The sequence below is a fragment of the Megascapheus bottae genome, chromosome 14 (assembly GCF_031878675.1).
Source record: "Megascapheus bottae isolate mThoBot1 chromosome 14, mThoBot2.hap1, whole genome shotgun sequence".
NCBI classification, from domain to species: Eukaryota; Metazoa; Chordata; class Mammalia; order Rodentia; family Geomyidae; genus Megascapheus; species Megascapheus bottae.
Window position 1 is genome coordinate 4,645,237 of NC_143522.1, and position 16,155 is coordinate 4,661,391.

General features: G+C 41.5%; 1 protein-coding gene across 1 annotated transcript in view; it reads left to right on the plus strand.

Annotated features, from left to right (window-relative positions):
- Positions 1-16,155, plus strand: part of Syne2 (spectrin repeat containing nuclear envelope protein 2) — a 276,157-nt gene that overhangs the window by 107,475 nt on the left and 152,527 nt on the right. The window contains exons 29-39 of the mRNA XM_090344255.1: positions 319-463; positions 1,512-2,122; positions 3,460-3,639; positions 4,925-5,075; positions 7,270-7,428; positions 8,268-8,429; positions 10,886-10,987; positions 12,057-12,257; positions 12,592-12,763; positions 13,816-13,928; positions 15,927-16,129. Coding sequence (XP_090200381.1) covers positions 319-463; positions 1,512-2,122; positions 3,460-3,639; positions 4,925-5,075; positions 7,270-7,428; positions 8,268-8,429; positions 10,886-10,987; positions 12,057-12,257; positions 12,592-12,763; positions 13,816-13,928; positions 15,927-16,129 — 2,199 coding nt within the window. The remainder of the gene's footprint in view (positions 1-318; positions 464-1,511; positions 2,123-3,459; positions 3,640-4,924; positions 5,076-7,269; positions 7,429-8,267; positions 8,430-10,885; positions 10,988-12,056; positions 12,258-12,591; positions 12,764-13,815; positions 13,929-15,926; positions 16,130-16,155) is intronic.

Here is a 16,155-nt window from a genome sequence, read left to right on the forward strand (position 1 = left end):
GAATCTCTTCAGTCTCTATACCCTAGCTGGCTTTAAATCACAATTCTCAGATCTCTAGCTTCTTGAGTAGCTAGTATTACAGGCATGAGCCATTGGTGTCTGGCTTTGCTTACATTTTACTTTCAGCTTACTTTTGAGGGTCTCCTAATTGCTGGGCAAACTAGTCTTTTGGCATTTTAGCTCTGTGGGTTTGGGTTTTAGCACGATGACTTACATGTATCATGATACACACTTTTGTTGGGTAACTATTTCCTGCTCTTGGTTAATTGTAAGCTGTCTTCTGGTCTTTCCTTCATGGCTGGCTTGTTTCCCATCCAGAGTTGAGTCTTTGGAGACAGCTCTGAAGTTGGTGCTCCCATTGGAGGAGACATCTCAGCTGTGCAACTTGGAGCTGGCTGGGTTTGCAGTGAGTGTGAAGAAGCTTGTTCTCACAGATGCCGACAGCCTTTATCAGACCTTGAAGGTAAGTCATGTCTCACAGTGTTTATAGACGTACCAGTTCCTCAGACATTTACAATGCTTATAAGGTTATTTCTCATAGTATAGACTACAAACAATGGGAGAAAAGTCAATTATTTAGACTTACTCATTTCTCAACTTTCTAATTCTTTGTAAGTTTGGAGATTGATATCAAGGAATAAAGAATGGGATATTTTCTTTGCCTTCAAAATGAAGCCTTCTCAAATAAATAACTTCTTCAGGGATTAAAGATAGTATTAGACTCATAGGCTTAAATAGAATATTCTACAGTTTATTCCAGATTTTTTTGTGTGTGTCAGTACTGGGGCTTGAACTCAGGGCTTCATGCTTTCATCTGGCCTTTTTTTTGGGGTGGGGGGGAGCCGGCGGTCCTGGGACTTGAACTCAGGGCCTGGGCACTGTTCCTGAGCTGCTTCTTTGCTCTACCACTTGAGTCACAGCTCCACTTCCAGCTTTTTCTGTGGTGTGATACTGAGGAATTGAACCCAGGGCTTCATGCATGCTAGGCAAGCACTCTACCACAAAGCCACATTCTGAGCCCCTTGCCTGTTTTTTTGTTTGTTTGTTTGTTTGTTTTTATTTTTTGATCAAAGTTGGTTCTCTACTACTTGAGACAAATCTCTATTTGCAACTTTTTGCCTGTTAATCGAAAGTAAGAGTCTTGTGGATTTTTGTCTTCCCAGGGTGGCTTTGAATTACAGTCATCAGACCTCAGCCACCTGAGTAGATAGATTTACAGGTGTGAGCCACCACCTTTTAGCCAGATCTGGTCTTAAGTCAAAAATATTTTTCAGATTAGTATAAGACAGATCATGCTACTGTTCTTTTCTAATCTGACCATCAAGAATGCATCACATAATGAAATGTCCTGGAGGTCTGTTCATTTGTAATGGAATGCTCATTTATGTTAACCTCTGGAGCATTTTTCTAGATGAATTCTAGTCATGTGGCAGAGATTTGTTTCCAAATGCAACCTTCTTTCTTCTGTTTCATTCTTTTCAGCTTTTGAAAATTTTTAATTTTTATTTTAGGGTATCCGAGATTCTGTCACTTCGAAGATCAAAACATACACCAAATTAGAAGAGCCAGGCAACTTATTAGTGAAGCTGTTACACCCACTGGATCTGCATGAAACACGGGATATTATTCTGAAACACAAAACACAACTGGAGACAATGAGCCACAAAGTGCAGCTGCGACAAGATGCCCTGAAAGCTCTGGAAGAGTTTTTGTCTTCTCTAAGAACACTTGAGCGCTCTGTTGAACCCGTCACAGATCTTTCTGCCTCAGATATGAAAGTGGTCCCCCAAAAGACTTGGACAGCACAAAATATACCAAGTGAAATTCATCCTATGAAAGAGGAGGCAAGGCTCTTGGATGACCGCTTGAAGATGCTCCATATAGATATGACAGAGGCTGACCCGGGTGAACATATCTCATGTGAGAAACTTCTCGAGGTCTTATCAGTAAAGTTACTAGAGGCACATGGCCACAGTGGACGGGAAGAACTTGCTGAGGAGAACACATTGTTAGCCACTTGTGCTTCCAAAAATGATGAGCTCTTGAAGAGTATTCAGGATATACAGAATCAGATCGGAAAAATTGGCCTGAAGGATGCTACTGTTCCTGCTGTGAAGCTTCGGTAAGAACAGCTATGTTCCCAGGCAGCTCGACTTTTGGCTGTATTTTCCTATTTCTATCTTATCTCATATTCTCTATTTGCTATTCCTAATCATTTTTCTTTTGTTTGGTAGGTAGGGGCAGTTGTGGGGCTTGAACTCAGGGTCTGGGTGCTGTCCCTGAGCTCTTTTGCTCAAGGCTAATACTCTTCCACTTTGAGCCACAGCTCTACTTCTGGTTTTCTGATCATTAATGAGAGGTTAGAGCCTCACAGACTTCCCTGCTGGCTTTGAACTATGATCTTCAATCTCGGCCTCCTGAGTAGCTAGGATTATAAGTGTGAGCCACCAGCAGTTGGTTACATTTCCTATTTATTTATTTATTTATTTATTTATTCATTCATTCATTTTTGTCAGTCTTGAGGCTTGGACATTGGGCCTGGGTGCTGTCCTTTAGCTCTTCAGCTCAAGGTTACTACCCTACCCCTTGAGCCACAGTGCCACTTTCTCTCTGTCTCTCTCTCTTTCTCTCGCCAGTCCCGGGATTGAGCTCAGAGTCTGAGCACTGTCTTTGGACTTTGTCAAAGCGAGAGCTCTACCACTTGAATCTCAGCACCACTTCTGGCTTTTTTTCTGTGTATGTGATACCGAGGAATTGAACCCAGGTCTTTGTGCATGCTAGGCAAGCACTCTTCCCCTAGGCCAAACTCACAGTCTCATACTTCCTGTTTTCTAGCGATTAATTGGAGATGAGTGTGTCACAGTCTTTAGTGCCCAGGCAGGCTTTGAACCATGGTCCTCAGATATCAGCCTCCTGAGTAGCTAGGATTACAAGCGTGAGCCACTGTACCCAGTACTACATTTCCTTTTTTTATTGCAGTGATACCTTTACAAAAATGTTTCCTATTGTGGCTTAGTGGTAGAGTACTTGCCTAGTGTGCAGATTCCTCAGTACAATAAAATCAGAAAAAGCTGTAAGTGGCACTGTGGCTCAAGTGGTAGAGTGCTAGCCTTGAGCAAGAGGCTCAGAGACAGTGCCCAGGCCCTGAGTTCAAACCTCGGTACTACTGATATCATATATATCTTATATACAAGTTATATATGTTATATGTGAATAAAATATACAAACAAATCATCCCCTTGTCCAAAAAAAAACCCAAAACTCCAAACCCCAAAAAACAAATTAGTATTCTGGAAATCCATAGAACCTCCCCAGTTCTGTATTAGAATTGGAATGTGCAGTTTGGGCTTTACCTAATAAAATCAAAGTAAAGTTAATATGTTCCCCCAAATTTCTGTGTTTATCTCAAACCAAATGGCATCATAATTTGGTAATAAACCTTTCTTACCCACATTCAAGGAAAAAATCATTGGTCCGGCTGAGTGAGGAGCTAGAGGAATATGAAGAAGAGAAGAAACTCTTAGAAGAAATGGCCAACTCTCTCCCACAATTCCCAGATGGCCGAGAGAAACCTCTGAGTGAGCAGTGCCACAGTACCGTGCTGTTGTGGGAGCGTACCAAAGCCTCTGTCACTGAATGGTAAGGCAGTAACTCCCTGCACAAATGGAACAGTTGTCTGTACCCAGGAATATTTTGAAAAGGTGTCTGTGTATGTGGTGAAGTTCAGGGCATTGCCTGAGTGCCTTGGGACATCTGGGTGTCTCAGCCTCCCCATGGACTCCCCATGATCCTTTCCCCGTCCTCTCTTAGGATCCTAGTTGATACACTTCTGTGTCCCACTGATACCTGGGAAGACAATGAGACAAAGCCTACCTCTGGCTTTCATCTACTTTATTTTACCTTCTAAAAGGAACCTAATCTAGAATTAGTAAACATTCCTGTAAGCAGGCTACTAGAGAGGACTTAGTTGTTTTATTTTGCTTTGCTTTGTTTTGTTAGTATGTACATTTGTTTGTTTGTTTTTTGCCAGTCCCAGGGCTTGAACTTAGGACTTGAGCACTGTCCTTGGGCTTTCTCAAAGCTAGAGCTCTACCACTTGAGCCACAGCACCACTTTGGGCTATTTTCTATATGTGTAGTACCAAAGACTTGAACCTGGGTCTTTTTGCACTATATTGCTAGGCCCAAACTCTCAGCCTGGTATGTGCATTTTTGTGTGTTTTGTTTTTCCTGGTTGTGGGTATTGAACTTGGGTTCTGGGCACTGTCCCTGAGCTTTTGTGCTCAAGGTTAACTTTCTGCCACTTCGAGACACAGTGCCACTTTCTTTTTCCTTTTTTCTGGCGGTCAGTTGGAGTTAAGAGTCTCATACACTATGCATTTTCCTGCCTGGGTTGGCTTTAAACTATGATCCTCAAATCGTAGCCTCCTGAGTAGTTATGACTATAAGCCAGAGCCACTGGCACCCCAGCTGTATGTTGTTTTGAGACAAGAATCTCATCTTGTAAATTTGGTTGGCCAAAGTTAAAGGTTGACTTTGACCTTTCTATGGTGCTCAGGTTGTCCTTGAATTCCAGATCTTCCTTCTCTTCCCCCCAAGTTGCTGAGATCACAGGAATGTGCCACCACACCCAGCAGTGCTATTTTCCCACTACTGTTTTTTGTTAATGATGAAACTGAGATGAGAGTTATAAATTCTGTATTTCTCTCTATAGAACTTCCTGTTCACTTTTTACTATTGATCTAGTTACATTGTTGACTTGGTGATTATTTTTACTGTCTGATTGCCAGATAAATATGTGTCTCTTCATTCTTAAGATATATGGATAAAACACTATTAGAGGAAAAGTCCTTTATGAGTTAATAGTCATTATTGTGATAGACATAGGAAAATAATATTTTCTTTCAATTTTTCCCCCATTGCAGTCTTGAACAATGTGAGAGAGTACTGGAGCTCTTAAAACAGTACCAGAACTCTAAGAATGTCTTGACAGCTTTGATTCAGAAAGAAGAGAATGTCTTCTCCCTGCAACCTTCATACATGGGAAAGGACAACCTGAAGAAAAGGATAGCAGAGGTGAGCGGTTGGCCCAACATGAAAAGCAACCCTGTGATCCACACAAGGGCACACACGGGGCTAACAGAGAAGAGGGGATTAAAATGAAATCATCTTGGAAACTTGCTTTAAAAGAAATTACTTAGTTCTTAGCTATGCAGGAGGCTGAGATCTTAGAATCACAGTTCAAAGCTAGCCTGGTCAGAAAAATTCATGAGACTCTTACTTCCAATTAACCAGCTAAAAAAAGATCAAAAGTAGGCTGGGCGAGGTGGCTCATACCTGTAATCCTAGCTACTCAGAGCCTGAGATTTGAAGATCTTGGTTCAAAGCCAGCCTGGGCACTAAAGAACCTGAGACTCTTATCTTCAATTAATCACTAGAAAATGGGAAGTGGGGCTGTGGCTCAAGGGGTAGGGCCATAGCCTTGAGTAAAAGAGCTCAGGTACAGTGCCCAGAATCCTTAGTTCAAACCCCTTGACTGACCAGAAAGAAAGAAAGGTCTTCACTACCAATGTTTGAAAGCAGTCAGTTTCCAGTTAGTCATTGGTTGCTGGGTAATTTTGGTGCTGGGTCCCTGGTTCCCAGCAGCCTAGGGGAATAAAGTGGTGACATGGGGAAAATCATAGCTGACCTCTGTCAGGCTGTGTGAGCTTGACTTCCTGGTTACTCTGTGGCGCTTTACCAGTCTTGGCCCCACCTGCTAAGGAGAGTAGCTGTTTTGGACACTAGATGTCATTATTTCCTAGGATTGTACAGGAGTCATAGACAGAATGTCAGGAGAATGATACAGAAAAGGAATCTATCATGCCTCCTTGTGTGCCACCCTCCATTAGAAAACTTGCTTTTCCTCTATGTTCAGAGCAGTGAGCTCAGACGTGACACATGGGCCATGCACTCAGCTTGACACACCTACATGGTAGAAAACCATCTTATTTAGATTTCTTAGGCATGGGCACAACATAGTGGAAATGTAAATAAATGAGATCTTTCAGGTGCTTTGGTCTCCATCTAGAATTATTCATGTACCACTCCAGTGACACCCAGAATGTCAGGAACGGTCGTTGTATGGGTCCCACCTTTTCATCTGTGTCAGAGCTGCCCAGCAAGCCTGTAATCCTGTCTACTTAGTGGCTGAGATCTGAGGGTTTTAGTTTGAAGCCAGCCCTAGTAGAAAACTCCACAAGACTCTTATCTCCAGTTAATTAATGAAAGGCTGGAAATAGAGATATGGCTCAAGGAGCAGAGCACCACTGAGAGTTTGATGCAAGGCCTTAGTATCAGCACAATAAACAAACAAATTTTAAAATTATAAATAGCCTTAGGAAATGCATAAATGATCTAGGATTTTCTCATTTTATTGAGATTGTAGTATATTATCCTACATACACATACACCCATTAAAAATAATACATTTTTGTGGAAGGATCTTGAAGTTTTATCACTGATACTTACATATTTGCACACTTTTAAAAAAGGAAATCTAGTAGTGAGTATTAAGAAAATTGATGGCTGGGTGCTGGTAACTCACCCCTATAGTCTAGCTACTGAGGAGGCATAGATATGAGGACCATGCTTCAAAGCCAGCCTGGGCAAGAAAGTCCTTGACACTCTCAACTCGAATGAACCACCAGAAAACTGGAAATGGAGCTGTGGCTCAAAGTGGTAGAGCTCTAGCCTTGAGCAAAAGAGCTCAGGGACAGTGGCCAGCCCCTGAGTTTAAGCCCCATGACTAACAGAAAGAAAACATCCAGTTAATTTGGTGATGATGTAGGACTGTTTGCACACAGTCAATGACTTCATCGTCCTAGTGTTTTAGCCCAGTGGTCCTGACCTGGTACCACTGAGAACTTCTTCCTGCAACACCATCGGAACCAGGATCTTTAGGCTCCTGTGCCAATTTTCCACTCTCTTTAATAAAAGGCAAATGCAAAAGAAGGACCAGGCTAGCATGTCAGAGCATCACTAATGTTTGGGAGGTGACAGCACGGGAGCGATTCTTTTCCGTTCACCCCAGACATGCACTGTAGAGCCAAGCCACTGTTCCTTCCCATGCTGGGACCACCTGCCATTCTCCGTCCTCCTTATCCAGTGCTCCACTGTACCAGTACAGCAAGAAGGTTCTTTGCATGTAGAAGAAATACAGCATTATTGTGCTTTTGTGTTGTCTAGGACAATATATCAAAAATATCTTCCCTGTCTTTTTTTTTAACAGATTGAAATTGTCAAACAAGAATTTAATGAACATTTAGAAGTGATAGACAAGATAAACCAGATCTGCAAAAACCTTCAATTTCATCTAAACAAAATGAAAGCCTTTGAAGAGCCCCCGTTTGAAAAAGAGGCTAATGTCCTTGTGGATAGATGGCTTGATGTAGGTGGTAATTTAATTGTCTGCAAATGCTCTTTCGTAATAATTGAATTGGTACTTTTTGAATGTCTTGAATATTCTTATAAAACTGAAAAATTAAACTATGTTCATTGTAAAAAATGTCTGAATGATACAAGGTTTAGACTTACTAATTAACTTACAGTTGAGTTTGTAATCTTCCAGGTATATGAAAAATGTACACAGTTATTTCATAACTGAGGATAGTGACTCTTTTTCAGCTCTATACTTCATATATTTTTGATTGGACAAGAATGATATTTTTATGAAGTACAAACTAAGAATATACCCATCTTGTTTTTTTCATCTACATGAAAAAAGCTTTTTTAAAAATATAATGTGGTTTAGATATAAGGAATATTGTTGCTTTTCATTGCATATATAGTTACAAGTTTAGTTTTTTTTAGAAAAGTCACTTTTAAAGTGACTTTTTTTTTTTGTTGGTCGTGAGGCTTGAACTCTGGGCCTGGGTACTGTCTCTGAACTCTTCAGCTCAAGGCTGCTACCCTACCCCGTGGGTCACAGCACCATTTATGGTTTTCTGGTGGTTAATTGGGAGATTAGAGTCTCACACACTTTAGTACTTGGGCTGGCTTTGAATTGTGATGACTTTAGTACCTGGGCTGGCTTTGAATCGTGATCCTCAGATCTAGCTAGGATTACAGGTGTGAGCCACCATTCCCAGCTTTAAATGACTTTCTTATTGGCAAGTAAAGCAAATCATTTGAGTAAACTCAAATTTAATTTTAAACCATTGTTAGATTGAAATAATGGTTTTCATCTTTTTTATCTATCTCAATTCCTGTGGGTTTGAATTATGACAGATGAATGAGAAGACAGAAGAGCATTATGACAAGCTTGGTCGAGCTCTGGCTTTGTGGGACAAACTTTTTAACTTGAAAAACATCATCGATGAGTGGACTAAAAAAACCTATCAGCCGATGGAACTGGATCAGCTGACTGAGGAGGACGGAGGCAGACTGCAGGTGACTCCATAGAGTAAAACAGAGGCTCTGCCTCTGCACCACTGGCATTTGAGGGCAGATGGTGCTTTCTTGGAGCAGGGTAGAAAAATCTGAAAGAAAAAAAAATTTTCTTTCATTGGTCCTTAGGAAAGAGCCAAACTCTACCACTCCATTTGTGATATCTAAGAGGATGTATATATAGTTGTTGTGTGGGGTTTTGTTATTTTGAACTCCAGGCCATGTGCATGCTAGACAGGTGCTCTACCACTTGAGCCATAGGCCCAGTCCAAGGTGGACACTATTTAATCTGGGATTCACAAACCCCCAGTGAGATTCATGGATAAGATGATCTTGAATGGGGGGATTTTGTTTCACAAATATCTAAACCATAGTTGTTTTTTTTTTTTTTTTTTTGCTGGTCCTCGGGCTTTGAACTCAGGGCTTGGGTTCTGTCCCTGACCCTCTCTGTGCTCAAGGCTAACTATTCTACCACTTGAGCCATATCGTCACTTCCGGCTGTTTCTGTGTAAGTGATACTGAGGAATGGAACCCAGGGCTTCATGCACGCTAGGCAAGTACTCTACCACTAAGCCACATTCCCAGGCAGTGTTTGTTTTAATTATAAATATAGACAACACACATACATTCCCCACATACATGTTCATAGATAAACTACCATGAGTGTAACTTAGTTATCAAGAAAATCATAAAGGAATGTTAGATTTTTATTCATTTGTTACAACTGCTATCTTATGATTATTTTTAAAAGATAGAAGTTAGCAGGCCCACCACTACATCAGGTAATTTAGCTATCGAAAAACATGAAATATATATATTATAAATTATTAGTAATATTTTGGTAGTTATAACAATATATTTTAATTACAGCTATGTAATTGTGACATTTTGATAACAATAGTAAGCATAATACCTCTTATAAATAGTATGATACAAAATTTTTGATAACTTCAATCTAATGTAATTGTTTACCTCTTTTCTGTTTTATTTTTCAAATAATATTATGCAAAAGACTCCTAGGTTTCACCAAATCACCCAAAGGGTAGCTAGTGTAAAAAAGGCAAAGACATTTTGATTAGTCTGCAACCCAAGGACAAGGGTAAGGGGGACTTTTTCTTAAAGGGCCACATCATTAATCTGGGCTTGTGGATCATATTCTTGACAGCTACTTAACCTCAGAAGTATCAATAAAACTCTGATAAGCAGTTCCCAGGTCATTGCAAGTTGATGGGTATTAATAAGACTTACTGCTTAGCACGCCCAAAGCCTTGTGTCTAATCTTCACTGAAAAATCCAAACAAGCAAAAACAAAACAAAAACTAGTTCTCAGTCCCTCAAAAATTAAGCAGGCTCACAAAAGGATGATAGAAAACATAAGATTGGATTGCCTTCCATGCAAGAAAGCTGATTTACAAAACAAAACCAAAATGGGGCAAAGTCTGTAATCTTAGTTGGAAAGAATCTAAGTTGTTTGTTTTAACTCTGAAAAGAATTCCTTCTGGGGCTGAGTGTATCGCTCAGTGATAGGATGGATGAAGTGTTTGCTTAGTATGCTTAAGGCCTTGAGTTCAATTCCCCAGTTTTCCTGCCCACCCCCCACAAAGGGCAAACAAACTCTTGCACAATATATATAATGATTAGTTTATATCACATGAAAAACATTATCTTGCTAGGTTAAAAAGCATTTAAACATTGGCAGATATGTATGGTCCAGTGTAATATGAAAGCGTGTCTGCATGTATGTGTTCATGTTTATTTTTAGACATTTGGGAAACAGTCTTTGAAGTGGGCGGTGATTTCTTGGTTATGATAATTCTACAGTAAAACTCTGAGTGTAAATGAGTCATCTCTAAAGATCCTTTAACATTCTTTTGAAACATAGCTTATTTAAAACCTGAAGTGAAAGATAATAAAGCAGTAGCCTGTGGGTCAAATTCTGCTGAAATTTTGTTTGTAAGTGTGTGTGTGTGTGTGTGTGTGTGTGTGTGTGTATGTGTCCGTGTCCGTGTCCGTGTCCATGTGTCCATTCACACACCTAAGAATTTGTAATACCTCACTTAAGCTCATTCCCAAAACCAAAGACTTCACCCAATTATGCTTTGCCAGGATCCAGAAGATACTTGTGTGTGTAACTCACAGGACTGTCAAAAAAGACCAGGTATCTGTGAATCACGCCTGTAATCCTGCTGTTCAGGAAGTCTTGAGTTCCTGATTCAAAGCCAGCCCAGCAGGAACATCGACGAGATTCTTACCTCCAGTTAACCATTAGGAAGCTGGAAGTGGTGCTATAGCTCAAAATGGTAGAGTGTTAGCCTTGAACATGAAAGTTCAAGGGACTTGGGCCTGAGTTCAAGTCCTAGGACTAACAAAAACAAGCAATTAAGTGAAATCTGTAGATTAAAGTTTTGTGAAAATTAACCATGAAATAACAAGATCTTTTTCTTCAAAATATGTTTTAGGAAGAATTACAAGCCCATGAAGAAAGAACTTTGGAATTTTCTAGAAGAGTGACTGAAATACAATTCCTGCTTCAGAGTAGTGAAAAGCCACTTGAATTGCAGGTACTAGAGTTTTATTTTAATTTAAAAGTCTCAAAGATTAACTCTCTAGCCTGTAAAATATTATTCATAGCAGGGTGCAGTGGCTCAAGCCTATAATCCTGGCTATTCAGGGGACTGAGATCTGAGGTTCAGAGCCAGCCCGGGCACTAAAGTCCATGAGATTTTTATTTCTGTAGTGGTTATTGGATACTTTATATATATTTCAGATTTTTTTTTGCCATTCCTGGGCTTGAACTCAGGGCCTGGGCACTGTCCTTGCATACTTTTTGCTCAAGACTAGCACCCTGCCACTTGAATCACAGCATCACTTCTGGCTTTTTCTGTGTATGTGGTACTGAGGAATCGAACCCAGGGATTTGTGCATGCTAGGCAAGCACTCTTAACACTAAGCAATACTCCTGGCCCCTTTCTGTACATTTTTATTTCATTTTTACTTTGCCTGCCTACCTGCCTCCCCTTTTCCCTTCCTCTCTCCCTCCCTCCCTTTTCCCCTTTCTTTCTCTTTTTCTTTCTTTCTTTTTCTCTTTCTCCCTTTCTCTCCTTCCTCCCTCCCTCCCTCCTTCCCTCTCTCCCTCCCTCCCTCTCTCCTTCTCTCTCTCCCTCCCTTGTTATCTTTCTACCCTCCTCCTCCGCCCCCCTTTCTCTTTATTTTTCTGTGCTAGTAATAGGTGTTGAACTCGATTCCTAGGCATTGTCCCCAAGCTTCTTTGCTCAAGGCTAGCACTTTAGCCATAGCTCCACTTCTAGATTTTTGGTAGTTAATTGGAGGCACAAGTCTCATGGACTCTCCTCTCTGGGCTGGCTTTGAGCCATGATCTTCAGACCTTAGCCTCCTGAGATTTAGATGAAATTTCAGGCACGGGTCGCTGGTGCCCAGCTTCCCTGCTATAACTTTTCCCTTTTCGAGGTACCTCTTTCATTGTATGGGTGGCAAGAACAAAGGAGAGCCATCAGAAGACTTGATTTCTCAGTGAAGCAAAGCCATCCTGGCATGCTCTCTTGCAGTGCAATTTCCGGAAGTCTAGTGAACACACCTCATCTCAGTGCTTCCTGTGTTGTATAATTTCAGGTCATGGAATCCTCTGTTTTAAGCAAGATGGGCCATGTAAGAAAGTATCTCACAGGGGAATCCAAGGGCTCTGATCTCAGTGGCAGCCCAGCGGAGCTCAGGGAGGATCTGAACCAAGCTAAGACCCAGATTGGCATGACTGAGTCCCTCCTGAAAGCACTGTCTCCCTCTGACAGCCTGGAGATATTCACGAAACTTGAGGTACTGCCCCACTGTGTGGTTTCCGTGACCCATGTTATTCTCCTATTTACTTTCAATAGCCGTGGCTTTTTACAGGCAGTAAAACCAGAAAAGTGAAAGTCCTAGTTGGGGAGGAAAGCTCAGAAAATGCTTTTGTTTAACCTTTTCATCCTTCACGGGACAATAACTTCTGAATATTAACGTGCACTGATACGTAGATACATTGGCTCATGAAGGGAAAGTGAGTATCCTCAATTGAACATCTTTGAGATGCTTCCCAAACCAAGCTGCACGGTGTTGTGTGGAGGGGGCTGTTTTAAGATGTGATGGTGGTTGTTGGTGTGTTGTTGTATAGGAGATACAACAGCAGATTCTCCAGCAGAAGCACAGCATGATGGTCCTGGAGAATCATATAGGCTGTAGCACTCCGGAGCTCTCTGATTTGAAAAAGCAATATGAAAGTGTCAGCGATTTATTCAGTGCCAAGAAACGTATTTTGCAAGATCACTTCTGTGCATTATTGAATGGTGAGTGTGAGGCTTCTCTTGTTTAGTTCCTGGGATTTTTTTTTTTTTTTTTTTTGGTCAGTTGTGGGCCTTGAACTCTGGGCCTGGGCATTGTCTCTGAGCTCTTCAGCTCAAGGTTACTGCCCTACCCCTTAAGTCACAGCACCACTTCCAGTTCTTTGGTGATTAATTGGAGAGTAGAGTCTCATGGACCGTGATCCTCAGCTCTCAGCCTCCAGAGTAGCTAGGATTATAGGCGTGAGCTACCAGTGCCTGGATGATGATAATTGAAGTGCTGTGCACTCACAGTAACCTAAGCCTGGCTTACAGGTTTGTGCAGACAGCATTGATTGATCAGTGGAGGTACTGGGCTTGGAACTCAGGGCATGTCTCCTGATGGACTATGGGAACCAGTAAATGCCAAGCCACGAGGCCTAATAAAGCCAATTGGAATGCCATTCTCTGACTCCCAGAATGCTGGGAGTGGCCTGAGAAAAATCAGTCACTCTGAGCATTACAGAGATTCTTCCCTAAAAGTGAGTTAAACTTGGAGTCAGGTAAAAGACCTAAACAAATTAGGGTTGTTTGCTGTTTACCTCTACTTCCTGGGATAAGGAAGTTACTCATCCTGTGATGGTTTCACCTGCCTGTATTTGTAACTTCAAAGAGATCACTTCCTTGCCTCCTGTACTACTCCCCTGTCTGATAATCAATAAGACCCTGTTAACAGGACTTTGGGGCATCTATGGCTGGCAAGAGACACAGACCCACTGGTGCCCCAGAAACCAATTCCATGGTGTGGTTTCCATCACTGTGTTTCTCCCTGTAGTGGTGGATAGTGGTGGGGTGGGTGCTCGCAGTGTTTTGCAACATCTGGCGCCCAACATTAAAAGAAAATGCACCAAATTATGTTTTATCAACCCTCAAAATTAGGTTTCAGTAGGAGGTAGTATACTGCAGTATACTACTACTATACTATAGTAGTATAGAAAACTGATTCTGCAGTCTGGAACATAACAAGGTTTGTGATGTCTCAATGGAATGAATAGAACTATTTTTTTCTTCTTCTCCAGATCAGTGCAAGAACTTCAATGACTGGTTCAGCAGCATTAAAATGAGCCTTAAGGACTGTTTTGAATCATCAGCAACCAAAATGAGTGTGGAACAAAAACTACAAAAACTTTCTGTAAGACACATGCATCAAAATTTATCAAACTAAAATATTAGCAACATAGGACTGTATTTAAGTATATAGAGAAATATTTTGATGTAGTAACCTTTTTTAGGTAAAAGATAATACTTCTAATAACTGGGATATTTTTTCCAGTTACACTGAAACTCTGATAATGGGTAAGTATTGAAGTGGGTTTAACAATATTTTGGGGGGGTCAGTCCTGGGGCTTGAACTCAGGGCCTGCGTACTGTCCTTGAGCTTCTTCAAGGATAGCACTCTACTCCTTGAGCCACAGCACCACTTCTGGCTTTTTTCTGTGTATGTGGTACCAAGGAATCGAACCCAGGGCTTAGTGCATGCAAAGCAAGCACTCTACCACTAGGCCATGCTCTTGGCTCTGGCTTTAACCATTCTGTTTTCATATTTATTCTAAGATTCTGTTTATGTTAAGATACTTTTAGTGAACTGCAGTTATGTTAAAATCATATTATTATGATTACTGTTACTATTATTTTGGCAGTGCTGTTGTTTGAACTCAGACCTTGAACTTGCTAATGTCTCCCTTTATGTCCAGGCTAGCCTAGACAATTCTCCTGTTCTTGCTTTCCCACATTGCTAAGATGCTAGATGTATGCCACTGTGCCCAGCCATTAATTGAGATGGAGTTTCCTGAACTATTTTGTGTGGGGTAGCCTGAAACCAGAACTCTACCTTCACCCCCAATCTCTACCTCATAAGTAGGTAGGATTATAGGTTTGAGCCATTACACTTGGCTAAAAATTACAAGGGGGCTTGAATTCAGATTCTTGAGCTTTTTTGCCCATAGCTAGTACAATATCACTTGAGCCACACCTACAACTTCCAGCTTTTTGCTGATTAACTAGAGATAAGAGTCTTATGGATTTGTCTGCCCTGGTTGGCTTCAAGCCTCCATTCTTAGGTGTCAGCCTCCCTCCTCAGGAACTATAGGCATGAACCACTGGAACCTGGCTGCAATTGAACTTTTAACATACTGCTGGTCAGACTACAACATGAACTGAAAGGCAAAGTGTGTAGGAGCATGTTACATGTTCACTTTCAGGTAGACAGTCTTGTAAAGTGCTTGTTTGCTTCCTTGCTTGCTTTTTGGGACCCAGGCTAGCCTTGAACTACTGGTGCTAAAGCTATCCTCATGCATTACTCCCTACCCCCAAGCTTGTTGATGGCACTGTGTTTTCTTTGCTATAATTAATTGGTATTAATTAATTGGTTAACCAATTAAGTGGCATTAATCTTGATTACAAAACTTTCCTTTGCCCCTTTTTTCTTACCTTTCCTTTTTTTTGGGGGGTGCGCAGTTCTGGGCTTGAACTCAGGGCATGGGTACTATCACTGAGCTTCTTTGTGCTCAAGGCTAGCACTCTACCACCTGAACCAAAACACCTCTTCCAGGTTTTTGTGAATAGTTTATTGGCGATAAGAGTCTCACAGACTCCCATCTCGGCTGGCTCTGAACTACAATCCTTATTTTTTAGCTCCCTGAGTAGCTAGGATTGCAGGTGTGAGCCACCGGCACTGGCTCTTGCCTTTCATTTCTGCCCATATCACAGGCTTCAGCAATTGATGGATTGAAACACAAGCATTATGAGGAGAATTTTGCTTGGGCCAAGTTCAAGGAAGATGAATCCATTTAGTTTTGAATATTGATGGCCAGAAAGGAAGAAGTATTTAGGAGAAAGTAGAGCAGAGCCAGCAGAGGAATATGTGGCTTTCTTGGTCTTGATCTATGCTCCATGCCTCTGTATTTTTTGTACTTCTGTGATTCCCAGAAAGCCATGTGCTCATGCAGCTAGGCATCCACAGTTCAGAACAGCTGCAGTCCTATCTGGAGTGGGAGCTAGCCACGTCTTCATGTCCTGGCAGATGTCGAAGTGGAGCGTGGGACTGTACACTGCTCTGGAATAATGTCACAGAGGTGACAGAGCCTTTATACTTGCTAGTAGACCACAGTAACCTTCTGTTTCCCTTCAGGATTTCTTGACTCTGGAAGGGCGAAGTGATAAGATGCAGCAAGTGGACACTGTCCTGGAACATGTGCAGAAACATCTTCCCAAAGCACATGTTAAGGAGCTGCACAGTTGGCTCCTGACTCAGGAATTGGAATTAGAGAAAATGGAGTCCATCTGCCAGGCCCGAGCAGAGGAACTGGGTCACCACCTGCAGCAGCTGCTGAGGTAGGACAGAAAGGTGATCTCAAGCA